The following is a 25,628-nucleotide window of genomic DNA, read 5'->3' as shown; positions in this document are numbered from 1 at the left end:
GCTCGTGGAGCAGATTGTCGAGAACATCATGGTGGTGAGGGCTTTCACGCCGGGCGAGTACCAGGTCCTCGACACGGGGTCGGTGCTCTGCACCGAGGACCGGAAAGTGTTTGGCGTGGTGTGGGAGCCGGATCGGCATCCTGATATGGGAACATCATAGCCATGAAACGTTCCATGGAAAGATCTCACAGTAAAGTGCCGTCACTGGAGACGAAAAAGTCATTGGCTGTTGCTAGGTTTCCTGGAAAGAATACTTCCATAGGTTTTCAATCTAGAGCCATGTCGCGCTCGAGGGGGGTACATGTCGTTGAGCCACGATACGGACGAGCTGCAGTCGATGTCCCTGATCAAGTGTCACCCGCAAAAGTGCCTGGCCGTTCAGTCGACAGCTGAAGTAACGAGTCAGCCCCTCTTTCCAAGAAAAGCCACAACCCTGAGGAGAATTTGTCAACAGGTCTTGCAGATGTGAGGAGCGTCTGATCTGCTGAGAAGCCAAGAAAACTAAAGAGGCTGCAAGATGTGGCCCGAGGCGTTGCAGTAACATAAGGTAGCTGCTTTCTTCACACCCCACGCCCCTCCTTGGGCTCCCCACTGAGCTTCGCAAATACCACGCCTCGAGTTGGTCTATGATCAACTCCCTGCTCTGTGGAAGGTCACAGTTCTCGGGTACATCCGTACATGAGGAGAAGGAGGGAGGGAGGGACAAGGAGCGAGAGAAAAGAAACCAGGAGTGGGATCGCCGCGAGGGCACAGCAGAACGCCTCACTCCCTCGGGGCTTAGGTGGTCATAAGAGGTTGGACCAATAGAGGACCTTTACGAGCGAGACTGACTCTGATCGAGACCTGCAGGGTGTTGGTGACATGCCTGGCCGAGAGATTGGTGGTAGAGCCCAGAGGGCTGTTGTGAGAGCCACGGTGACCCATGCTATACTTTTTCGACCACCAAAGAGCCGATTGCGCTACAGAGGACAGTGATACCTCGTATGAGTTAGCAGGCAGGGAAAGGCGCGATGGTGAGGTACGGAGGTCGTGCGGTTTGGGATTGAGTGGCATGCCTTGCAGCAATGTCGTCAGACTCGTATCTTCCCTGGAGAACATCGCCCAAGCCGTCGTGCTGGGACCGAACCGTTGTGCAGAGTCTCCATCCAGGTCATGCAGCCAAAAGGAAGCCAGAAAAAGCATGTAATACTGTGCAGTATATTTAGGTTACCCGGACTCAGTCTGTTCGAAGGACGCGTCAAATTAGGAAGCGCCATCGCGTACTCCGTAGATCCCGTTGTTCGTTTGGTGTCATCCAGCCCCCACCCAGCAGGGAGGCAGTGGGAGGGCTACCGAGCGCGGTTTGCGCCTCAGCTAGGCATGACACCTTGGATCTAAGAAAGAGTACTCCGTAGACGTGTGTGTTGAGTTGGTGTCTAACTTTGTTTTTCCCGCCCTCGGATGTCGCGCTGAGCAGCTGGGGCGGCAGACTGGCTCAAGGGGACCCGTACCACGGATTTTGGGTAGATATTCCTGGTCTCGATTCTCCAGTCTATATTGAGGAGCGGCACCCATCTGTTCCGTCATCGGAAGTGAACCATCAGCCAGACACGGCCGCAAGGTCAGGTTGGCAGTCGATGAAGGTGGAGTATGCGTGAAGCGCGGCAAGCAAGGACCGCATGTTCAAGCTCTTTGCATCATCTGATGAACATACTTGCTCGAGATGATGCAGCTTCCCACCGCTCTCTGCCATAAACCTGTGTCGGTGTACGGGAACATGCAGATGCCACCAGGGGCGGCTTAGGGGGAACTCGTCTCCTGCGCATTGTGCCTATTCCTGATGATGCTCTATGTACTGGCAGGCTCGCCGTCTTGGCTCGCCCCTCCCCAAAGTAACGGTGAGTTGGGAGATTTTCTCCCCCCTGCACCCTAGCTTTTACAGTTCTGGGCCGATCGGATGGAGTCGTCCCCAAGAGCCAAGGCAAGGTAATGCTTGTCGTCGATCTCTACTGTGTCGTCGTCGCTGGTCACCCGTTCCCGAGGGACTATTGACTAGGTTGGTCTTTCGTCTAGGTAGTCTCGAGCGACGACCATCCCAGAGCAATTTGCCCGCTTCTCCCGCGTGATTGTAAGCTCGACTAGGCCTGGAATTTGAAGCACTCTGGATCATTGGAGGTCGACCCATTCTGGGCACGACGGAAACGCGAAACGTAGCCCTCGAGGGGCTAGTCCTGGCGATCATTACTCCTCCCACGTGGTCGCAAATCAAACAACAACCGGTGAGGCTAATGAGCTATCAACGCGGGACCAATAGCACCAGGCACGCCGTGCGTGGATGGCAGAAAGTGTGCGGTAGAGGAAGACCCAGTCGAGATTGTGAGCGGCAACTTCACGGGTAAGCCAAGCCAAGCCATTGGGTTTCGTGAACCCCCATATTCACATGAGAGTGAGACTGAAGAGTCGAGGGGAAGAAGCGACCGGGATCCTGAAAGATCTGGAAGCACGGCAGGCTAGTGCTATGTCGCTCAAGATATCGCAATCAACTGTGTCCGTACCTTGGCCCACTGTGTCCACAGTCCAACGCAATGAGCCAAGCCGTGTTGGCGCTGCGGCTGCCCGTGGCACCCTTGGCTGCGTAAACCACGGGCTTGATGATGTCCCGTCGCTAGAGGCACGACTTACCGAACAGGGAGGCCTAGAGTTTGACAATGACACTTTCGTAGATGAGCTAGCTATCCGGTTAGCCTGTTAGCATCGTCTTGGGCCACATAAATGGCGACAGAATAGGTCGATAGACTCGCAAAACAATTCGAATGCTGGTCATCCCCACGCTGAATTAGCTCCTCACGACACGTCTAGTCCAGTAACGCCCAACGCCACGAAACGCCTTCGTTTCTTATTCCAACATCTCTCCACTTTCTCATATTATCTTGGAAAGTTCTTCTTGGCCGACTGACATGACACGAACGGGGAGTCGGGGGCGACTCCAGCATTGCCAGCATGGTCATCCCGAGTAAAAGAAAATTTGGTCGTGTCACCAGACCAGGTCTAAACGAGAGTGAGGTACGGTAGTCACGGTACTCCGTATAGAGTACGGAAACGCAACGCAACGCAACACATCTTTGCGAGCATCTACACAGAAGATGTTCCTCTTGTGTTCCTTTCTTTTTGCTGATTGGTTGCACACGCCTTGCTGCAGGATCGTGGAAAAACAAACCGAGATGAGGTATGCTGACGGCAACCCGCAGAGCTTCCAGAGACTTGAACGGTGCGACCAGGTCATTTGCGTGCCATACTGTCGTGCTACGATCCTGGCGCCCGCTCAAAGTCGTCTGGAATCACGGGTTCTACCACGAGCTCTAGAATCGCGTCGAGAAGATGATGCTGCCGTTACCGATTAGAGCCAGAATACAGGGATGATCTCGTCCGGTACGACAGGCCACAAGTCAAGTGCTCAGTCCAAATGCTGCCGGGGACTTGTCGCGCGTCGTGATTGGAATTGCTGTATCAACAAAGTTTATGTGAGATGGCGCTGCCCAGAGAAAGCAGTGCTATGCTGCAGCGTCAATTGAGTCGAGGACTTGAAGATACATAGGATACTTTGCCCAACAATCGATTGCGCACGCAATCTGATATGCAACATACAGCTGGCGAAGCGCCTGAATCTTGCAGTCATTGAGCGTAAAGTTGGTATTGATCTTTTGAGGTGTGCGCCCGGCATGTGCCTTATTCGACGGCAAGCAGCACGAAGTTCCCCTCAGATCCAGCAGTCAGGGGCGGGTAGTTGAGACAAGTCTTTCGAGCCTGGTGTCTTCGATCCACGAACCAGTATCCGAAGGACTGGTTCGTGGACAAATCAGTGCATTGGCTGAATTCGCATAACAAGGTCGCACAGGTAGTCCGGGGCACACGTCGTATAACGTCTTTTGCCGAGTGCGCATGAGAGGTAATGATCAAGCTGTCATACTGTGGCGTAAAGGAAACGGTCCCATCGAGGTAAGTTGTATACTGCCTTTTTGAGGTCCGACGTCTTTCTGCTGTTGGGTACGTCGAGCCCAGATACCGATTATGACAGCCGTCTCTTGAATAACAAGTTTGAAGGAGCAGGAAAATCAAGGCCATGGCTCACTTTCTCGCTTAGGGTTGCTCGACCTCTACATGCCGTCATGTGACAAACAAGGTCGCCATTGCATGAATTGGAGGTTTTCGTGAGGCTGCCAAGAGCGTTGGCAACAGCGCGAAAGAACCCAGAGACGTGGTTATGCCGAAGTGTGTGGCTGCTGTGCTGGTAACAAGGCCATACTTGGAGTAGATTAGCGAGAGTGAAGACACGGCAGCAGCCATTATCCGTATGCAAGCCGAGGACTGTACCAACATACCGAGCTGAAAGTAACCATGGATGAGCAAGGAAGGTTCTCTTTTGAGCCCCAGGCAGTTGTCCAAACGACATGACTGTGGCACAAGGCCGCATGCTCGGCATACCAACCACGACTCTCTCCCAGCTCAGCTCGGAACACAGACCAATCATGGTGTCTCGAGCACGATCAACCACATTGCCGCCTCCCGCACTGGAGAATGGTGTTGCACAGCAGTTTGATGGTAGCAGGCGTTGAAGAAAGCGGTCGTATCAGACGAGGGTGTTGCGAGGGTGAGCGCAAGATCTGCTTCAAGGCCAATATGGAGGTGCATGATCTTATTAGGTGAGACCTTCTCTCTCTCTCTCTCTCTCTCTCTCGCGATCATCGCCCTCACCCCGCCGAGACGCTTTTGCGGCTAAACACGTCGTTCCAGAGCTCAGTTGGTAACTTGGTAAGTTCACCATACCGGAATGTAGCGTATCCATGGTTATGCATGCAGCAGCAAGGCATTTTGCTATGCGAATCAAGGAGTAGGTACTCCGTACAGAATTTCTGGGAAAACGGATTAGGTAACTCCCAATGCCTATAGCCCCGTCTCAACAAACAGGGCGTTCAGTGCTGCAACGCGCTCCCGCACATTGGCCTGTGGTCGGACAGGCGGTCGACAGCAACAGGGTCGCAATCCATTCTCTTGAACCTGTTCGGCATCGTTGTTGGTGAACGCTATCTCAGATGACGCGACCCAAGACATGGTAAGGAATGGCCCATGGGTAGCATGTTTGAGGGGCTCAGCTGCCAGGTTCGGGGGAGCGCTAATTCGCGTTTAGGCTCTCAAGCAACGGCTCTGTCCTGTTTGCCAAAGCCTAGAGAATGCCTCATCTAATTACCTCGAGTGCTCACGTAGCGTCGCCCCCGTTGCCGTGACCGTGGACTACGGACAACATCATGCGTACCATGGCCTTCAACTGATATGGTCGAGAATAGAAGGAACTATTCATCATGATGTCCTGGATCCACGGTCCTGGGCCTTCCGTTACGGCCACGAGGTGGGCCCGAGTAGAAATGTCTCGCATCACGCAAATCAGCATGTCGAGTTTCCTACCTTAGTTCTCGGAAGCGAATCTGCAACATGCGGGCCTCGAGGCAGCAATGAAGGCAAGGTACCGATTGTCTGCCCCTTCCCACCCTGGCGGGATGACTTGCATATCAAAGACATGGTGACAAGGACGAAGCAGGTGGATTGCGTTAGGGAAGATTGTACCAGGGCACAAGTGGGCAAAGTTGCACCAAAGATGAAGTGGTAAAACGGTAACAAGCGAGAGACCGTCGGTGAGAGGGCAAGCAAGGTGGGCTTGTGTGTGTCGCGCGAGATTGGCTGGACTAAGGTAGAAGACCACGCTTTCCAGGGCCATGGTAAATGTCGTGGCGAGAGACAAGCCAAGCGAGCCAAAGTCGGAGCCAAGGTGTGATGCCATGATTGGACACCTGCCACACCCGTAACCGCACCCGTAACCGCAACCGCAACCGCACCCGCAAGCGTATTGGCATCGGGCGGATGTGCCATGATGAACGGACAGTAGGCCGACCGGAGCATGAACGGCAGAGCCTGTGGCCTACGTCTCGTCCGCTTCCATCCAATGTTGCCAATGATGGTGTCGAGCCTGCTAGGCATGGCAAGTGGATGGCGCTATCTAAACGAGTAGAGGGAGGCGCCCGAGGTCGATGTTTACGGCCGTAGGCGAATGGTGCCGGCATTGTATTTGCTCTAGGAATAAGGCGGCCGACTGTGTTGGGCGAGATACGCACAAATAGCCCTTGGGGCAGGTCAATAAGCATAAGCAGAAGCAGGCTCTGCCTACCTTGACTTACTGTATAGAATACCTACCGGGAGACGAAGAAGACGGCGTGTTAGGTAGCGTTGTCGCATGGTGTGCATGGGTAAGTAGGGAGCACGCATGCGGCTTCGCGTTGTAGGATGGAGTGAGAGATGGCGAGCCAGGGAGGATTGGGAGGTGAAGAGAGCGACGAGAACAGCGTGATGGAGTCGAGATGATGACGATAACAACGGGCCTGGGAGGATCCGTCCATGGATGGCCCTGTACAGAGTAGTACCCGAGGGATTAGCTGGGCGCCTCGATGCGAGGTAGACTAACGAGGGGCATGTCGACCTCGTGGAGTACCCGTGGAGGACGCTCTAGACTCTAGAGGGAGTCGAGGCTCGTGGTGTTTTTGCGAATTCGGGATGAATGCTTTTTCCAGCAAGCAAAGTGCAAGTGTAGCCGAAGCGGAGGCGGATGAGCAGCAAGTCGGATGTGGAAGAGGATCGAAACGGCGGGCTGCAGAGAAGGGCTCGTTGGCTCGTTGGCTCGTTGGCTCGTTGGCTCCCACACTAGCGAGGCACGCTCCCTAGCAGGCGAGGGAGAATGCAGGTTGCGGCGCAGCAGCAGCAGAGGGAGATGAACAGAGAGGAGAGTGCCCAAGGTAAAGCTTGATGGTTGAAGCTTGTTGGTTGCTTGCTTGATGAGGCGACTGGAGGGCAAGCCGCAAAAGGATGGCGAGAAGTGAGGAGGAAATGTCAGGGGGGACCCTACTCTCCGGGACCTGGAGGACGGGACTCGATGAAGGAATAAGAAAGTGTTAGCGGCAGAAGCGGGGGAAGAAATCATCAGATGTTGGACTTGTGGCGGTGATGATGCGTTGCTGCTCGTGGTGGTTATGGTGGAGGACGATATTGGGTTGAGGGTGGCCGTGAGGGAGGAAGATGTCGTTGTCACAGAAGTAAGTAACCTGAGGCACATGGATGTAAAAGTGCGAGATCTAACTGGGCAGGTGCCTTGACTTGGGATCTTCCTGCCCTTGAGAGAAGTATCTACCTTGGCTGTTTAGACACATGGCCTTTTCCTTCCATGGCGTGGAAAGGTGAAGAGATTCGAGGAAGGAAGGGAGTGAGGCAGGGAGGAAAGACGAGGAAGCCGTCGTATGGCGTGCCTGCCCGCGCTTCCATAGATGACTACCTACCTTACCCTCGCAATGTACATACATCGATACGTCTTGGTTCACTACTACCTTACCTAGGTACCTTGGGTAGGTAGGGATTCGCTGAGTGCCTTCCTTACCGGCCTTGAGCAGGTACGGGTAGGTGAGGTACTGTTCTCACCTTTTGTTCCTTACCTACTTTAGCTCAAGGTAAGGCAGAGAGCAGTCCGTTACGTACTTTACCCAAGGTAGGTAGTGGACGGAGGCGAGTTACTATCGGCACAGTCAGCGCCGCCATGGCAGTCTAGGGCACATGGTCGCTGAAACTCGCCTGATGTCTGCTGGAAATCCGCCGGGACCAGACTGACAGCGGCCCTTGCCTTGCGCTATCCACGTCGGGGCTTTGGGGGCGGTGTTGGTGCGGCCGGGACTTTACCTACCTTAGGTAAGCCAGGTACCTTACTTAGGTTCCCTACCTTACGTACATTACCTACCTTACCTTAGGTACCTAGGTTACTTATCTACTCCGTACCTACCTTAAGGTACTGTGTAAGGTATGTTTGATGGCTCAATTCCTCTGAGATGGAAGGCGTGGAAGGCGTGAAAGGAAAGATCGGTGACAGGGTTCCTGCCTGACTGCTGGGAATGGAAGTGAGGGAGATACAGAGGTACCTAGAGGCTGGAGGGAAGGCCCGGCCTCCGACGCGACTTCCATGTGTAAGGCAGGTAAGGTAGGTACATCGAGTTTGTTCCTCAGGTCAGGGCAGGTCAGGGCAGGTCCGTCCATTCTTGGAAGAGGTCTGTCCTCCTCCTTCCCGCCCGCCGTCGCTCTCCTCCCGCGCGCACTAAGGTAGCGAGATGGACGATAAGGTACCTTAGACGGCACACAACACAGACGGCATGGATGGTGGCTCATTCCATGGGACCATTTCCTCCTGCTCCTCTTCTTCCTCTTCCTCTTCCTCAATCCTCTCACCACTTTTACCACCATGGGAGACTGAGACTCCAACGCTCCGCTACCATCTACCTACTACGCCTACCTCCCTCACCGTCCCCGCCATCACGGCCGTATGCGTCTCTAATTGTCATGCTTCTTCTACCTTACCGAGTACCTACATCTGCCGCCGCCTTGTCTGCCACTACGCAGTAAGTAGGTGTAGCTACCTCGGCGCCCCCCTCCGCCCCCCTTCAATGTCGCCCACAACCTCACAGCAACAGCATTCGCGAGCCAGAGATTGGGTGCTTACCGCTCACCACCGCCGCACCGCCTGTCTGCGAGATCTGCAACAAGGGTTCTCCTTGTAATCCTCCTTTAGCCGTCGATCCAGTCTTCTCCAAACACCCGAGTCTTTCCAAAGGGGGCAATGGAATGATCCCACGAGGCTTTGAACCTGGTCTATCTGACCAAACGTACGCTATCAAGTACGCATACGTACGAATCATACGCCCCGATACCTACCTAGCCTTGCAATTGCTAGCCCAGCTTCGCTCGCCCGTCATGCTGTCCATCAAACATGGCAACGGCATGACTCCTGGCCCCCTGAAGCCTGAAGGAACCCTCGCCTTGATGGTCCTGTCGCCTCCATCTTGGCAACTCGAGTTGGCCCTCTCAAACTTTGACCGTCAGACGAGCCCTATCCGCCTCACTTGCGCTACTCTGCACACTACCGGTGTCAGTCGTCGCCTTACCGTCACGAATTACCATCTTCGTCGTCACCCTAGTCCTGGCGACCAACCCAGGGGCGCCTCGAGCCAAGCTTTGTGAGGGGGTCACTGTAGCCACCTTCTTTGCCGCCTATCGTTCAATATCTCTTCAACTCAACTTGAAGAGAGTCGCCGACTGTGTCTTCTGCAGGAGCAACTCGCCAGATCAATTCCTGTAACACCCGCCGCTGGCCGCTACATGCGTGCCTGTGCAGTGTTAGGTTGTGTGACTTGCCTCACGAATGCACACATCGCTCCCCGGACCTCAGGACTGGGACGTCCTCACTTTTGTCATCCTAGTTTTCAGTGCCAATGGCATGGATGGGGGCCGTGACTGCACCCAACACAGTATGGGCAAATGGCTGCCCGCTCCACTTCCGGAACGGTGGCTCTCGAGATGTCGCCTGGCCGACTGTCGGGCTGGGAACACAAACCCCATGGACTTGAGCAAGCCAAGCAAGCACCAACGACAACCGAAAGAATTGCAACCAAGGCCATGCACTTATTGCTTCGAGCCTGTAGACAGCGGCCGTGTGCCATTTTCTCGCGTCGCCTGCGAATGCAGCCATCTGCTCGTTCGTCGGTACTCGCTCTGAGCTCGTACTTTGCTACACCAACGTGTTCGAAAAGACATCGATTTGTATCTTTGCCATGTTGGACCGAGTCTAGCGAGGACGCCGCGGCGGGAAGCCACCAACCTTTCCAAAACCACCCACGTTGAATATAAGACCGCAACCGTTCCCAGGCTATCGTCGACGTTGAGCCATCTCATCGCCTGCCCACTGCGAGCCAACCATTCGACACTAGTCACGGTCACTGGAATCTCTATTTGCTGGAGCCCAACCCGTCCTGATTTCATCACCAACTGGTATCGGTCGTCGTCATCGTCGACAACTCCCACACCCCCCTGCTGGCTGTCATCGACCCATCGCATTTCACTTTGCGGCATCGCCCGCCTTTCCCATCTCACCCCAAGCTACCGCCCGTCAATTGGAATTAGGTGCAGTCGTCTCAGACACGAGTCTCACGCTTGTTGACTCTCCGACAACCACTAGGAACGAACCAACAGCGGCAAGTCCACCAAGCCAGCCCACTAGGCACCTCGTGAAGAAGGCCCATCCAACGGGGAGGGGAATTGGGTTGTGAACAGTAAGTCTGTGCCTGACATGACAGCGAGACACGGGCGCTACGGAAAGAAGTTGAGTTGACGTGCGGAGGCGGGCAGATAGCCAGACACAGATCCGCCTATTCCCGTACAAGACGGCCGCCAATTCACAGGCCCACGCCGCCAGGCCACGCCAGGCCTTGCCAATTCTGTGCCGTGAGTCTTGAACTCTCTTTTCTGGACCCCTTCCACGTTCCCCCGGCTGAGCCAGCCATCTTTGATTGCGCTGCTCTACCCAAGCAATAAAATGGCCGGTCATGGCGCCAACCCGTCCCGCCCCCCGCCGTCAAGGCTTACACGGGAGACTGCCATGGCTTTTCGAGTCCTGGGAAACACACACAGTGCTGGCTCGTAGGCCGAGACGGATCACAACAAGATGGGTGAGTTTTGGGTTTCGATTCGCCCAGATTTGAACCTCATCAGCGTCGACCGACAGAGTGGCCTCGGCAGTACAGCTCGCTAGATGATCTCCTCGGTGACAGCTCTGGTCGAAACCCCCAAACATTTCCCTCCACACGCACGCACACACGCACACATACTCACGCACTTGGGTCCTTGTGGAGGCATATCGACCAGGGCGTTCGTTCAGCTGCGCTGGGGGGCCCTGCTCGGGCAGAAATGACGGGGATTTGATCTCAGTCAACTGCCCGGGTCTGCAAAGCCGCCTAGCTTTATTGGACCATCCGACAGGCGTCGTCGCCTGGCTTGCTTCCCGCCGTCGATCATCCCGTCTCTAGCCTCTAGTGCAGCATTGCTGCCTCCTTCTGGCTGCAAGGGGGTGTAGTGCGGTAGTCAAGTAGTGTATGCGTAGGGAACATGGAGGGGAGCCCGAGTGTCAACATACCACTGAAGGCAGAGAAACCCCGGCTTGGCCCTGCAAACATGCTTGGCTGGGCTGCGATGGGCTGCAGTGGGAGAAGATCAAGAACCCAAGGTTGAAGCAAGAGGTTGAGATGGCAGCAACACGGCGCCGCCTCTACCTCTTTCGATGCCTTGTGCATCTGCGCATCGCCAACCAATTCTTGACATGATCAGTGTCGTCAAGTCTCCAGCACACGCTCCCCTCATTTTCAAACAACGACTTGACCCGACAGTCCTCTCTGTCACCGCCGAGGTTACAATCACGCTATTCTCCAGCGGGAGGATGAATCCACTGATCGCCCCCGGGGCCGAGTGCTTCACCTGCACTATTAGCAATTGGGCTGACCAATTAGTGGTGACAGGAAACATCGAGAAAGAAACGAGCAGGGCAGGGCAGGGGCAGGGCAGGAAAGCTCCGAGATTCAACCCCCCCCCCCCCTCCCCCGGTGAGGCACAGAAACTCCACGGCGTCTTCTTGACGCTCGCGTACAGGCAACAGGCAGAGGCAGACCTCAGCTCAGAGGAGAGGCAGTGTCGTAAGTGTACTTACCTACCCATACGGCAACAGAGAAGAGCGCAAGCCTTGCTTGAACCCCCATCTTCACCAGCACCCTTGATTAGTTCTTGATTGTCTAATACAGGCTACCGGTAGAGAGTATCACGCGTTATTGATCGACCCTCTGAGACCAAGGCGAAGGAAGAAATAAGCATATTCAGGGGGTGCAAAGCAATTCTGTCTGGGTTTCTTCACATTACCGAGTACTCCGTACCTCACCGTTTATCGCGACTTTTTATTTTTTATTTTTTTTGACAGCACTCCCAGTCGGGACAATTTGCGCCCACTCCGCAGCGGCATCAGAGATCGTCATTTGGCAGATGCGCCCCGGAAGCCCGAGCAGCCGAAGCGACACCGACGAGTAATTTGACCCCCAACGACCTTTTTTCGGTCGAGGCGAAGCAGTACCGTACCAGTAGTGTACCTGCTGTACGGATACGGATACCTAGGAGTATTATACCTTGCTGGGCTCAAGATCTCCATAGATCTCCGTCGGCTTTCATCTCGGCCGCGGACGACACCGGCCAAACCCAACGCTCCCAGGCCCTGCTGTTGGCTGTTGTACGCTCGACCGGCGCAGACATTGGCACATTGGATTTCAGCCTCCAGAAAGCACGCTGATCGTACGCTATCTACGGATATACTTAGCTAGAGGTGGGCAGGCCGCAGACCAGATACCTATCTCAAAGACGATCGTGAGAGACATCAGGTCTAAGCCGGTCCGGTCCCTGGATCTCACTCTGAGTTTTGAATCAGATGTAAGTCTCATCTCTCTATAGCCAGGTTTGCTGCATCCCTCCATGCGGATCTCCCGATCTCCTCCTTTTTTTTTTCCCACACCTGATCTTCCACCGGCTCCCGTGCCTTTCCTTGGTAGGTGTCCATGATGATGGTGCCATGTTAGCAAAATGTGCCCTCTTTCAGCTACGCTATCTGTGGCATGGGCTCACCAACCTTGCTTCATGCACTTCTGAGTTCTCGCACGCACACACACTCTCTCTCTCACTGTACGGAGGACTGCCACTCTCATATCTTCTCCTCTCGTCTGGCCCCCCCCTCATGTCCTCCCAAATGCCTCCCCCCCGTTTTCAAAAGGCACGAGCACACAGGGTTTGTATTGGATGACGGGTTGGTTTAGCCTGGGGTCTCCCTCGTGTACATTCGCACTTGTACATTGCCTGACAGGTCTTGTGCAAGGTCTCCGGTGGTTGAGGGGGTGCGGACGGACGCATGCAAGGGCTCAGCCGGTCGGTAGTATCCCAAGCCAGATCCAGTGACACTGGAGCGTGCCGCTTGTATCCCGATTGCACACACTATTACCGCACCCCTCCATGCCGTTAGATGAGCCCCGGTCCATCCTAACCCTGGCCACATGCCACAGTCGGTCTATAGCCATTCCTCTCGTTCATCCCAACCCTCCCGCTCATTGGGTTTGCTGCAGCTGCTCACAGGAGCTATGGCCAATCACAGTACGCTAATCCGTGGTTCGCAGACATCAAATCCCATCTACGGTTGATCGACACACGCCTCAAGCCTCTCTCACACTCTCACTCTCACTCTCTTCTACGATACCCCCCTCCCGCAGTCTGTCTCTCACTCACGCCTTCACGCACTCACTCACACACACACACACTCACACACACTCACACACACTCTTTTCTTTCTCGCTTCCTCTCTTCTCAGTACCTCTATTGTCCGAACGCAAAAGTCAATCTGAAGCTTCTCCCGCCCTAATAAGCGTGCATCTTTCCAATATCGCGAGCAACAAGTGACAAGCGGTGATCGCCTCACTGCTTATATGTTTCCCGCCAAGCCTGCCAACACCGCAAAACCTCTCTGCGGATAGAAACACCTGTTCTTGCGAGTCTTTTGGTTGTGCTGTACATCATCTGTACGTAAGGTACCTTACTTACCTAGCAATCCCCTGGTACTGCCTCTCCTGCGCTGCCGCTCATCACGGTCGATCTTGACGAGTAAGTCCCCTCCATAATTCCTTTTTCCTGTCCTCAATCTCAGTCTTTCTCTCTTTTTCTGCCCTCTTCTTACCCATCTATGGATCCAGGCCCCTCGCCCTGAGCTTCCCGATGTTCCCTGTCATTTGTCATTCCCCTTCTTCTTCCTGCAACGGCCGTTTCCTTCTTTCCCTATTACGAACGGTCTCTCCCCTTCAGTCTCCCTGCATGAGAGACCTTTCGCTCTTCTTTTGCTTCTCACTTTTGACACTACAGCCCCGTGTCTTGCCTTTGGGCTACAAGTTGGTTAAGCTACCACGCTACCTATCCACGGTGTCTGGGTAGCAAGAAAAGGGCAGTTCATTCACCAACTTGAGCGACAGCCTTATTCCCTTGCCACACCCCCAAATTCTCTATGAAGCAAGTCTCTCCTCCCAACTGCATGCCAACTCTTGCCAGCTGAAGCGGTTCCTATACATCATCATCACCATCCACGAATACCTACAGCCACTCAAACACGCGCAACACCCTTCCTCAATGAACAACTGACTCCTGCTCCCCACCCTTTTCTCTTCAGATGAATGAGACCTTGTTGCTCATAAGACAACTGGAACCTCGCATCTCCAACGGTGGTCCCTATCCCTGCCCAGCCTTGCCAGTCCTCTACAAGAATCCATAACCACGTTCAGGTTGCTTCCTGTACGGATACCTAGGTACCCTTACCATACACACCCCCCTCCCCTCATCCCCACAAATGCCACCCGGTCTTGAGTCCCTCCTTGCCCGCTTCTTCCTCCTCCGCCAAAAGCTACTCGTGGACCAGATTATCTCCACTGGCTAGGGAAGGACGCAGAGCCCTCTTCCAAAAGAAACGACGAGGGGTACTACTGTAAGGGAGGGTAGTCGGGATCCCCAAGACGGAGCTATTGGTACGTGAGCTTCCTGTTAGTGCGGCAAGCAGACCAAAAGCAATATCCATCTTCCCAAGGTCCCTGTTCCCTCCCGTGTGGATCTGTCCGGCCGAACCTCTCTGTCGCCACAGACTCGTCGTCGTCGTCTTCCCTTCAACACTCATAACACACGTACCGTACCTGGCCTGCAGGGAGACAGACTGGCTTTGCTATCTCTCTCTCCATCAGACGGACCTGGGCATGCGAGAAATGCAACACCACTGCCCCGTACCTCGTCAACATTCCTCATCTACCTCCTTCACCCCCGCAACAAAATCAGCGACAGAGTCTGACTTTCTGAGTCCCAGTCTCGTCTCTCCCTCTTACTCCCCATCTCCTACTCTCTTTCTAGTTTCCCCATTTCTGTCTTCGCCTACCCCGTTCATGCCCGGTGAGTAACCTCACAACCGATATTCGGGCACTTCTGGCTTGGTGGACCTCGCTCGCAAACCTGCTGCTCTTCTCGCCGAAGAAACGCACGAGTGCTGCAGCATCTTTGAGCTTGTTTCCTTCAAAGGACGCCTGTTTCTAACTCTCTTGTTCTCGCGAACAGGTTCGCCATCGGCCTACAGGACCAACGAACGAAGCACGGTTCAGCTCCACGTCTCTGGCATAGTCAACGGATTCAGTCTGTTTGTCAACAACCTCTAGCCCTGATTGGACACAACACTGGCGAACACCCCGGCCTAGACGGTTGAGTACGTGATCCCTTCCTCTACCTGCAAGCTGTTGCATGGCCACGAACTCCAGCAAGAAGCCGGCATGCCGCTCGCTGCATCTTGCCGTCCCCAGCCAGCAGTTCTTGCGAAGGAGCATCAACGCTCCACCTTGGGAGCATTCAGGCTGACTTGCGTGCCAATGAACAGTCCCAGCACGGCATCTTTCAGTCGGTTACCAACGCGTTGGAATTCTTGGGTCGTCCCGAAACTTGATCTGAGATTTCGGTTTGCCAGCGCCACGGCGACCAATGACAGGTGCATCGGTCTGAGTTCACTTCGCGCAACATCTGCCCTCAAAGAGCTGAGCTTGGTTTAAGATTGCCGCTCCTGGGTATCTTCTCAGCCTTCCCGCTTTCTCCATTTCTCCAACTTGCTTCGCTCTTCTCAACCTGGTATCATCACCCGGCCCGACCTCTACAGCTCGCTCCTCGATTCCAGTCGCGTCAAACCTCCACAATAATTACAGCAGCCGATCTTCTCAAATTCCTAGCGCCACCAGCCAGCTCGGATACGCCATCCACATATCTGAGTACGGTGTCTCAAACCAATCCTGCCGGGAGAATATCCTGAGACTGACGTTCCTCTACTAGGAATTCTCCCTTCCCTCGCACTTGTCCTTGCCCTGTTCAACAAAACTCGCCCGGACTCTAATCACAGCAATCTCAAGACATATCTCTCCCTTCCTCCCTTTGTCCCTCGACGGTCCCACAAGGCCATAGTCTCTTTTCCTGTCGTTGCAACACTGCTCCCGAAACAGTGGTTTGCATTTTCCCGACACCAGATCACGCATCCTTTCCCAAGTGCACCCTCTTCTACAGCTTGAATGTCTGCTGCGAAGTTTGAGTGTGCTTCCTACAAGCATTTCGAGGTGAGTCAAAACTTTCCATCTCAACGTGGAGTTGAGCCACCCCCGAGACGTTGTTGGCCGCATCACTCGACAACGCCTCGTGCTATCTTGAAGAGCGCGGTAAGGCTGACGAGGGGTACCTCACCGAGAACAGCCCGACTTCCACCCGCAAAGGCCAATAATCATCGGCGAGGAAGGCCTTGACTCGCCAGAAACGGTGACTCTCAAGTACGAAGAGGCAGTCGCAAGGGCCAACGGAGACCTTCGGGGCGACTCCCCGCCGGGCGGTCTCCTCCCCATGTCCCACTACGGGAAGCAACAGCCAGGCCCAATCCACGGTACGTTTTTTTCTCTGTAGTAAAGGCGAGCTTGATGGACTTTGTGTGATCTTTTCGGTTCCCATGAGCGTTTTGGCGCAATACACCCAGTTGGAGTGCTATGGCTAACACGAACGTGTGTCTTGCAGGGTATGATTCGTCCCGTGGGTATCAGGATGCCGGGTATCAGCAATATGGAGCGCAAGCCTACCCTGCGCAGCACGGCGGTGCAGGCCAGCTCACCGCAGCCCAGATGAACCAGGAAGCTTTTGCCGCCAACAGTGCGGTGGGCTCGTACATGTCTGTCAGTGTAGGTCCATCGGTGGTATCATGTCAACCAAGTTCTGGAATGGCGGGCACCAAAGTGCAGGTCAAGATCAACTCGCCATACGATCTCCTCACCGTGGCGCCTTTCTACTCCCTCGTTTTCGGCGCGAACAAGGTGCAGGCACAACCCACCAAAGAATCTCAGGACAGCAACGGCTACATGTTCATTGTCTCGGCCGATGCACCGTCATTTGTGGTCACCAGCTGTGCCAGCGAAAACGTGCCAGTTTTGGTCCTGATTGAAACAGAGAACGGCGAAGAAGTGTTCAAGGCGGCAGCGGGTCAATTTGTATATCACGAAGCAGGCCCAGGTGCTAGCTCAGACAACATCACGAGGAAGATGTCAAAGTCACCTGAACAGCAACATCAGTCCCCCAGGTCAGCAAGCACTCAGCTCGGCAACGAAGCCAGTACAAATACGTACGACTTTGCAACAGCTCCGCAACAGCCTGCCCAGTCTCCCTATGGAAACTCATTCTCGCAAGACAACAACAATACCAACATGCTCAGTGCTTACCGAACCAACTCGTTCCCGGAGCAGCATTACGCCCGAGCGGTGCCCCCGCCGTTGCGGCCGCCGATGGCCGGATGGCAGGCATACGGACGAACGCCCGGCCCCCCCATCACGCACACGCAGATCTCGCGTCCTAGCTTGACGCCGCTACCGATGCCATCTGCCACGATGCCTCTGCTTGTCAGGACCAGCTCGATCCCAAGCTCTCCGGGAGGCGGACAGCAGTCTGGTTACAACCACTGGGGATCTTATTCCAACAAGGCTCAACTAAAGATTGTTGGCAAGCTCGATACCATGTCTACCGAATGGTCTCCCGAGGAGTGGTCCAACCGAAGACGCATCGTCATGTTCAGCAAGAAACAGACAGGACCGACGCTCACGGCAACCTTCCGACCCGTCAATGTCAATGAGAGACCACCCAACAGTATCTGCATCAGCTGCATCTGGTGGGCAGAGAAGAACGAGTGTTACGTCACGTCTGTGGACACTATCTACCTCTTGGAACAGCTTGTCGTTGCTCCAGCCAGGTTCACTGTGGAGGAGAAGAACCGCATCCGCCGCAACCTCGAGGGCTTCAGGCCTTTGACAGTCAGCAAGGCCAAGGCCGACTCGGAGGAATTCTTCAAGATCATCATGGGATTCCCGAACCCGAAGCCGAGGAACATTGAGAAGGACGTCAAAGTTTTCCCGTGGAAGATTTTGGAATCGGCGCTGAAGAAGATCATTGGCAAATACAGCGCCAGCCCCTCATCGACTCTTCCAGCCTCGCACCTCTTGACGCCCACACCGGTCAACGCGTATCCCCCGCCGCTCCCGACGCCGCCAGCCCCAACTGTTGCATCAGACCATGTCAGTGCCTATGGCGTTCCATCGCAAGTCCACCACCACGAAGGGTTGACCTCACCGCGGTCGATCACCGGCAGCACGCATAGCTGGCCTGCGTATTCCACAGGACCACCGCGCAACCTTTCTCCCGCACTCACATCAGTGTCGCCGCGGCAATCTGGACTACGTCTCGCTGCACCTCTACCAGCTGTCAGCAGCTATGATAGTCGGTCGATGACGAGCCATTCATACGGCGGCGGGCTCCAGACACCGCTGGGAAACCAGCATACACCGCCTTCAGCCCCTGGACGGTGGGATCCTACGATACCAGCGATGCATGCACCAACTACCTATGCAGAGCAGTATCAGTCCATGACTGCGCACCACACCCCAAGTCACCAAGTATACGGTGGTGGCGGATACGGGGACGGGGCGCAACGGGCTTGACGCCGCGGAGGCGCCTAGGTGGGAGCGAGGGTGCCTGACAGGCGGCGGGCCAGGTGAGCGACGACGACCTGGCCGAGGAGGCAAGGTGCCTCGCGTCTGGTGAGGCACAAGCGTGATGTCCCGGAAGCAACACATCAAGTCTGGTCAAGAATTGATGGAGTGAGTCACTACTTTGGGACCAGGGTCGAGGGGTACGGGAGGGGTTTGGAGACACAGGGCAACCGCGTGAGCGAAACACGGGAACAAGAGCAGGGCTGGACAAAGGGAAGGGAAGCATCAAGAGATGTCGTCGGAGAGCAAGTCGTACGTCGTTGACTTGATTGGGGATGGCCAGGCTGCGGCTTTGGACAGGCTGCACGAGGAAGATGGAGGTGTGGTGTAGGGGTCCACGGGTTTATTCCCCCCCCGGTCACACACTTGCATCTGCCCGTCGCACTCCTCGTCTTGGTCCCGGGTTGACTGTCACTGGGAGTAGTGCGGTGCTTGAGCATGAGCATGAGCATCTACACTACTACCGAGTAGGACTTTTGGTGTGGATGGGTGGAGACCCTGGAGGTGCTGTCAGCTGCTGTGGCGCAGACCAATGGAGGCTTCCGGAATCGAATCCACTTTTCCCGATTTAGATGGAGTCGGCGAATCACCTCTGCCCCGCTCAGCGACCGGCACCGCCAGCTCCACTCCCCGGCATCGACCTTGGGGATTACGAGCCACTTTTCCTCCGACGCACCATCCTCAACCCTCCCTCTCTCTCCCCCCTCCTTCGCCATCTCAGCTGGGAGCCTATCACCCCGTCTCTCTCTCTCAGTCTGCCTCTATGTATGCTCTGGGAGGCGGGGAAGCTTTCGATGTTTCCCTCTTTTTCGACAGCTTTCAGTATGGATGAACCCCTCTCTAGACCTTCACCGCATTGTCACGATGTGCAAACGGTGCAGGGGCAAGCGGCGCCTACTTTGCCTCTCTGGTCACACTCTTGTCTATCATCCATGACGGGACGATTCTAGACCACCTATCACCGCCGCGTTTGTCCGCCTGCACTTCGATAACGGATCCGAGCCTCGACCATCAACGTCGCCAATCAGTAGCTCTTTCCTTGGTGCATGATGGGTTGGGGGTGTATCTGGTGATCGTCTCTTGGAGGGGTCGCCTGTATCCGTCCGGCCTGCATGACGTACATCATCTGCGTCAAGGAGCTACCGAACGACACCGCGCCTTATCCGCCTGCTCCAAAATGCCAGACACTACTCTGTCTTCTCCAGACCCGTCTTTCAACCGGCTTGTCTTCGACCACTCGCTTGCCTTCCCGCCGGGCCTCTTCGGTCGTGCATTGGCGTTCCCGTGTTCCATACATGGGTTTCAAGGGCTCACCCGAGCCATTCACATGGCCTCCAAGTCTAAGCAAGCGCCCCTAAATCGACGACCAAGAACGAGCCGGCTCATCTGTCACGAAAAAGACAAGGAAGCATATTCCTGGCCAGGATATCTGTTTCCCGGGCCAAGATCAGTAGCAGCCCCCATCGTCACAGCATTCATGACATGCCTTGGCGCTCGACTCGCTTCGCAAACGCGGGTGGCGCGGCTGAGTTTATTTCCACGCAGCCCGTCCGACCCTCCACTGCGCACTTTCGCTACTGACCCCAAGATCGGCAAAGACGGGGGCGCGGACTGATGCAACTCCGACCGCGACGCTGCCAACGACGCGTACTCTCGCGGCCTGGGGCTGGCTCACCACCTTGGCGTCGATTTCCCACACCACCAATCTGTCTGCCTCCTTGCCCGAGACACTCTCATACTTGTTTCAGGAAATGACTGCAGTTCGAGCTGCCCACTGCCCACATAGAAAGGATACAACGGTGTTTGTCTACGGCTCGTTTGGTGATAGACTCGGTTGCATTTCGCTCATCTTTCCCCCATAGAGGACCGCCCACTACTACCCCACCAACGACTCGGCATTATAACCAATACGACTTTTTCCGCCTCTTCAAACCCCCTCGGTCTTTGGCTAGCAACATTCACGCGGCCTGCCGGGGCACCTGACGTCGCTTATCTGGACCACGTCTCGGCAATCTCAACCATACACGACAATCACCTCCACATCGCTACAATCACATCACTCGCGCTGCAACGACACTCCTTGCTCTGAACCCTCCCCCACAGAACACAGCACAACACAACACCCAACATATCCTATACAACGCTTTCATTATCTTTCTCCTTCTCCTTCTCTCTCTCTACCTTCCATACATCTCATATTATCTATGCATTTATCTTTACTGGCGCGAAGGGGAAAGGGGTTGGGATAGAACGGGGGAGAACTTGGACTGGGGCCAGTCAAATCATGTAAGACTTTCTAGAAGACGGTCGAAGAGGAGGAGGGAATTGGAACGGACAATGTGCGGACAGGGCGACGGAGAATACACGGGTTTCACAGGTGTCTTTGGTATGGTACAGACCGGGACAGGTCGGTTCTCGGGGAATCAGGTAACGGGGATACAACATTCTGGTGGGCTGCACATAGCATTATACCCTTCGCTTTGCTTTTGATGGCTTCGGGATCTGGGTTTTCGGTATTGTCACATATGGGATAGTCTCCTGATAATCATAATCGCTTGACATCTTTAAGAAAGTCGGTCCTTACTCCTCGCCGTGTGATGTAGTATGATTCACTACTTCCACCGATCAAAGCAAGCGCCTTTGGCCGTGATGAACGTAACCTAACGAGACCACCTCGACTTGTATAAAAGAAGGCGACTATCAACTGGCCATGAAACTCACCATCGAAACATCCACCACTCAACCAGTGCTATCAAGGCCCTCAGACGTTGAAACTAACATCTTCATCGGCATCACAAGCTCCAACAAAACCACACGAAAATGGCAAGCGACTCGAGCGTAAACGCCCTGGTAGGCATCCTTACCTTCTGCATGGTCGTTGCATTCCTATTCTTCTGCTTCCTCCTGTACATGCGCTTCGTCAAGCGGCGCGTCCTCGTGCCCGTCGATCTGGGACCGCGCAGAGGACGGAGTACCACCGCCGTACGGGGCAGCGTTGGCGGTGATTCTGCGGCGGGGACGGGGGGAGGATAACAGAGATGTTGGGAACGAGTTGGGCCGGTCTGGTGGTGCGACGACTGAGGGGCCGGCGAGGGTGGTTTGAGGTCCACCGTACTGATGGGATGGGATCGGGATAGTCAAAGTTTGCAACAAAGGCAAGGGCCGTCCGTCACCTGGTGATGCACGAGAGGCTTGTCTTGGGAGGGAATTCGATAGATTTAACATGACAGTATCAAACAGTAGCAAAATTGAGAGGACGTCAGTCTTGGGCGAAAAACAAATACTCCATCGTTAGTCTACCCCCATGCGCGAGGTAACTCATAAAACTCAAGATATCCAAAGTTCCCATGGCACGACGCCTTGGATTTCGCCCTCTCTTTCCCTTGTTCATATTCCAAACCGCATAGCTGCAAATTTACCTTGGCAATAGTAGTACTTCTTGATAGTATCTTCCGTGATGCCCATATTGGCGAATGCCTCTCGAAGCCACCGAAGCTGTTGGTTTCTCATGTTTGCGTTGGCACCGTGCGGCAAGTGAATCGTGATACTTGCCGCTTCGGGCTCCCCGTTCGCTCCAGCCGGTTCCGGGAACGCGGAATGGGGCGTCCAGCTGAACTTCTCGCGAGATCCCTCCTGGGTCTGGCGGGAAAAGTTGAACGCGCTAAAGAGCTCAAACACGTTCCTCTTGACGACGGACCCTTCACCGTGGTTCCAAATACTTTCTATGGTCGACCAAACTGACCTGCTTATCGTGACCTTGTCCGTCTCGTCCTTGTTTTCTGCCTCTTTATCCTCAGGAGTCGACACCACTACGAGCTTGGGTAGACGAGAGTCCCAATGGGAAGGTTCGCAGTGGTCCGGGGGCGCGACGGTCATAATCTCTCCGCAGATCTTCTTGCAATCGTACCAAGGCCGTTTCAGTTCCAAGTCGACTTTGCCAGGGGGTTCGGCAGCGAGATATCGTTGAACACCGGCTGGTCGACAATACCTTGGCGTCGCGGCATTTTTGCTGACTTTGCTCCTCTTACTCCCGTGCCTCACGATACCGCCGCCACCCCTACCACCGCCCGCAGGGCCCGTTTTCTTCTTTGACTTCTTGAACTCCTTCGAACCCTTCGACTCCTTCGACTCCTCTGAGTCCTCCCACTCTAACTCTTTGGTCGACTTTACAAGCCCGCTGCAGAGTTCTTGCCAAAAGCTCTTCACCCACAACTGGGCTAGCAACGAATGCCGGCCGTAGTCTTTGTCTCCATGCGGTTTGTAGACGACCCCGAGCAACCATTGTGTGTATCTCAGCGTCTCCTCTTGCACAAGATCCTCGAATGGCACGTCGTCAAAACCAATGAGAAAGGGGCCTACTGGACTTTCACGGCGCCGCGTGCTGCGACCTTTGGCATCCAGGAGATCTTGTCCGAATGGATGTACAAGTTGCATGTGATGGCAGAGTAGGCCCGTCAAGTGTATAGCTTCATAGTCTCTTGTGACTGTCGTCTGAGCCCCGAGTGCTGTGTGTCGCTCATAAAGCTTCGTGCGCAAGGCCCGGATGAGCTTCGGTAAACCAATGGTCCCAATGTTGAAGTTGCTCGCAAGTCCGGTGTGGACATTCTTGATTGACCACCAGGTTGGACTATCCAACATTTCGATATTAGGTTCGTTCATGTCGTTATTGTCAATGTCCATTGCGTCTCCGTGCGTTGCCGACTCGCGGTTCCTTACAGTGAAGTCTATCTTGGTACCGGCATACTGCTTGGGTAGGTCCCAATCATCCTTGACTACTTGCAAATTCGGCCAGCCAGTATCTCGACGAAAGAGATGCCGGGTTGTTTCGCTGGCAAACAAGCCGCCATGGCCGACAACGTGGTTTATTCGACGCTCCACAAACCAACGTGCATGGAAGCCCAAGTCGACCCAGGCCTCCTTCACTTTAGGTTGATCGTCTGGTATTTCTAGACGCTGGGAACCTTCTGAGCACCAAAGGTTAACTCCGCTGGCACGAGCAAGGTTCCACAAGGCATCGATTTTGCTGACCAGGCATTGCCACATTTCGACTTCGTATAGAGCCCACTGAACGACGCGTCTGATGATGTCATTGATCAGACTCTTCTTTGCGTCAATGTCGCGTGCCAAAAAATGAGGAAGTTCGCCCTGGTATGACACCGCCATTGCTGCTTTCTTCGGAACATGGTGGACGGAGGTCTGGGGTTGCTCGGATACGTGTCCGTAGTGCTGCTGAAATTGCTCATCGACGCATTGCTGGAAATAGAATGGATCAAGCCAAAGGCTCCTCAAATGATCTTTTGACCATTGTAGTTGCTGTGTAAACTTCGTCTCGAATTCATCAAGCCATTTCCGGTTGAGAGAGGCCGGTGGCATGTACAGCCCATATTCGACTATTCCCTCATTTTCGAAGTAGAAGATCCTTTCTGAACGGTGTGCTTTTGTCCAGGCATCGACTCGGTCATTGTCGACCGTACCAGCGCCTACTTCTTCCCTTGGTTGGCCGCTTTTGATTGCTATTGCTTTGGTGACACTGTAGAGGATTCGGTAAAGCAGGGCTTGGGTATGGAGGAGATGGATGCCATCGGCCCAGGCAAAGAGGCGACCACTCTTGCGTAGATGTTCAAACATCCAGTCTTGGTCAGGGTCTCTTTGGTCAGTATGGCATATCAGAATGAAGTCGTCCACGATGAAAAAGTAGGGGGCGCTTCGCTTCAGTCCCATCTGTTTGCCCATCTGGACATCATCTGGAGTGAGGATCCCAATGAATCGATTGTCCACAAATTTGGGCAGGAACAACTTGCTAGCTCGACCAAGATGCAGTGCTTCCCAGTCTGCGAATGTAAAGGCACTGGGGTCGCAATTCATTCGGTTTATGATGAGATGTGCCAGAAGCTTGGGATTGCTGAGATCGGATTGGTTCATCCAGGATAGTAAGAAGGCCCTGTAGGCCCGTTGCGTGTCGTTGGTCGGATCGTCTCTGTAGATGACGTTCTTGAACGAGATTTGAGCGCCTCCATTCTCGCATGCACGAGTTTCGATGTCTTTGAAGAGCCTATAGTATTCCTCCAAGTCGGCACTGTAATTACGCGGAAGCTCTTCGTGTGTGCCAAATGCATTCAATTCGGGATGACTAGTAAGGGCAGCTTTATACGCCCCATTGACAAGTGTTAAGAGCTCGTCGCGGGGCAGGAATGGGTCGTCCTCGAGGAGGTTCGTGATAACTTCCACGTTGACCTTCCCGCGGAGGCGCCTGAATGCTGCGTATGACTTGGAGAGAGCTCGAATCACCTGAAACTCGAATTCCCGAGCGTCTCCTTGGTTTATCAGCTCTGTGGAGACGAACTCATTGGTTGCATCTGATTCCTCAATCGGGCCTCGAAATCCGATATCTCTTAGTTTTTGTTTGGGTTGTTTTTCTTGAGTGCTCCATGGGCCATCTGGCAGCCAGTTGAGAGACGAGTAGACCTTGTCCAGATATTGCTCTGATTCGTCATAGGCATCCTGCGATAATTCTTGCATAGCGAATCTAGAAATACGGACAAGACGGGTAAAAGAATCGGAGTGGATGCGTGCTGAAAGGCTGATAGAAAGGTGCAGAGATAGCCAGCGTCGTACAGAGTGGCTAGTAGTGAGGATTGAGGATGCCAGTAGCAGCGGGATACACAGACAATGAAGGGCGAGACATGGCTCAAGTACTCTGTTGATGAGGCAGGTTGAAATAAACGAGTTGCCACGATGGCAGGGCCTAGAGAAAGTTGCTGAAACCACGAGGACAGGGAAAGGCGCTCAGTTTCAATGACATTGTTGGAGAAAGCATGATGAAAGAGACTTCTCTTGTTGGCCGACACAACAATCCGATGAGCTAACAAAGCAACGAAGGGAGAGGGGAGGATGTGTTGGTGAGTGACAAGGTGATTATTTCTGTCATCTTGACAGATTGACGAGAAGGAGAAGCGGTTTCGAGCTTGATAGGAGTAGGATAATTGTGCTTGGGATCAGTTCCCCTCCAACGGATTCCCGAAAGAATTTTGTAATGGAAGAGCGTCGTAGCTCAGGATTTGGAGAAAAGGGAAGTTGGAA

At 54.3% G+C, this 25,628-nt stretch overlaps 9 protein-coding genes across 9 annotated transcripts; 6 read left to right on the top strand and 3 right to left on the bottom strand.

Annotated features, from left to right (window-relative positions):
* Positions 1-1,819: 1,819 nt before the first annotated feature.
* Positions 1,820-2,731, top strand: CABS01_16067 (uncharacterized protein; the record flags this gene model as incomplete). Its single annotated transcript, XM_060549399.1, has 3 exons — positions 1,820-1,877; positions 2,294-2,374; positions 2,556-2,731. The coding sequence occupies 3 exons, from the start codon at positions 1,820-1,822 to the stop codon at positions 2,729-2,731; spliced, it is 315 nt and encodes a 104-aa protein (XP_060390255.1).
* Positions 2,732-3,705: 974 nt separating this feature from the next.
* CABS01_16066 (uncharacterized protein) lies at positions 3,706-4,101 on the bottom strand (the record flags this gene model as incomplete). Its single annotated transcript, XM_060549398.1, has 1 exon — positions 3,706-4,101. One exon carries the CDS (start codon positions 4,099-4,101, stop codon positions 3,706-3,708), a length of 396 nt encoding a protein of 131 aa, XP_060390254.1.
* Positions 4,102-5,418: 1,317 nt separating this feature from the next.
* CABS01_16065 (uncharacterized protein) lies at positions 5,419-5,901 on the bottom strand (the record flags this gene model as incomplete). The annotated part of the gene is made up of 1 exon (XM_060549397.1): positions 5,419-5,901. One exon carries the CDS (start codon positions 5,899-5,901, stop codon positions 5,419-5,421), a length of 483 nt encoding a protein of 160 aa, XP_060390253.1.
* Positions 5,902-8,400: 2,499 nt separating this feature from the next.
* CABS01_16064 (uncharacterized protein) lies at positions 8,401-9,078 on the top strand (the record flags this gene model as incomplete). Its single annotated transcript, XM_060549396.1, has 2 exons — positions 8,401-8,459; positions 8,526-9,078. The coding sequence occupies 2 exons, from the start codon at positions 8,401-8,403 to the stop codon at positions 9,076-9,078; spliced, it is 612 nt and encodes a 203-aa protein (XP_060390252.1).
* A 2,131-nt stretch (positions 9,079-11,209) lies between these two features.
* Positions 11,210-11,964, top strand: CABS01_16063 (uncharacterized protein; the record flags this gene model as incomplete). Its single annotated transcript, XM_060549395.1, has 2 exons — positions 11,210-11,579; positions 11,894-11,964. 2 exons carry the CDS (start codon positions 11,210-11,212, stop codon positions 11,962-11,964), a joined length of 441 nt encoding a protein of 146 aa, XP_060390251.1.
* Positions 11,965-14,711: 2,747 nt separating this feature from the next.
* On the top strand, positions 14,712-14,900 carry CABS01_16062 (uncharacterized protein; the record flags this gene model as incomplete). Its single annotated transcript, XM_060549394.1, has 1 exon — positions 14,712-14,900. The coding sequence occupies one exon, from the start codon at positions 14,712-14,714 to the stop codon at positions 14,898-14,900; it is 189 nt and encodes a 62-aa protein (XP_060390250.1).
* A 1,143-nt stretch (positions 14,901-16,043) lies between these two features.
* Positions 16,044-18,497, top strand: CABS01_16061 (uncharacterized protein; the record flags this gene model as incomplete). Its single annotated transcript, XM_060549393.1, has 3 exons — positions 16,044-16,088; positions 16,222-16,405; positions 16,534-18,497. The coding sequence occupies 3 exons, from the start codon at positions 16,044-16,046 to the stop codon at positions 18,495-18,497; spliced, it is 2,193 nt and encodes a 730-aa protein (XP_060390249.1).
* Positions 18,498-19,033: 536 nt separating this feature from the next.
* On the top strand, positions 19,034-19,498 carry CABS01_16060 (uncharacterized protein; the record flags this gene model as incomplete). Its single annotated transcript, XM_060549392.1, has 2 exons — positions 19,034-19,057; positions 19,121-19,498. 2 exons carry the CDS (start codon positions 19,034-19,036, stop codon positions 19,496-19,498), a joined length of 402 nt encoding a protein of 133 aa, XP_060390248.1.
* Positions 19,499-21,434: 1,936 nt separating this feature from the next.
* CABS01_16059 (uncharacterized protein) lies at positions 21,435-25,067 on the bottom strand (the record flags this gene model as incomplete). Its single annotated transcript, XM_060549391.1, has 2 exons — positions 21,435-21,721; positions 21,968-25,067. 2 exons carry the CDS (start codon positions 25,065-25,067, stop codon positions 21,435-21,437), a joined length of 3,387 nt encoding a protein of 1,128 aa, XP_060390247.1.
* Between the last annotated feature and the right edge of the window lie 561 nt (positions 25,068-25,628).

Source organism: Colletotrichum abscissum, assembly GCF_030869225.1.
Source record: "Colletotrichum abscissum strain IMI 504890 chromosome Unknown Scaffold_80.1, whole genome shotgun sequence".
NCBI classification, from domain to species: Eukaryota; Fungi; Ascomycota; class Sordariomycetes; order Glomerellales; family Glomerellaceae; genus Colletotrichum; species Colletotrichum abscissum.
Note: the sequence above shows the minus strand (reverse complement) of the source record. Positions and strands in the feature narration are given on the sequence as shown.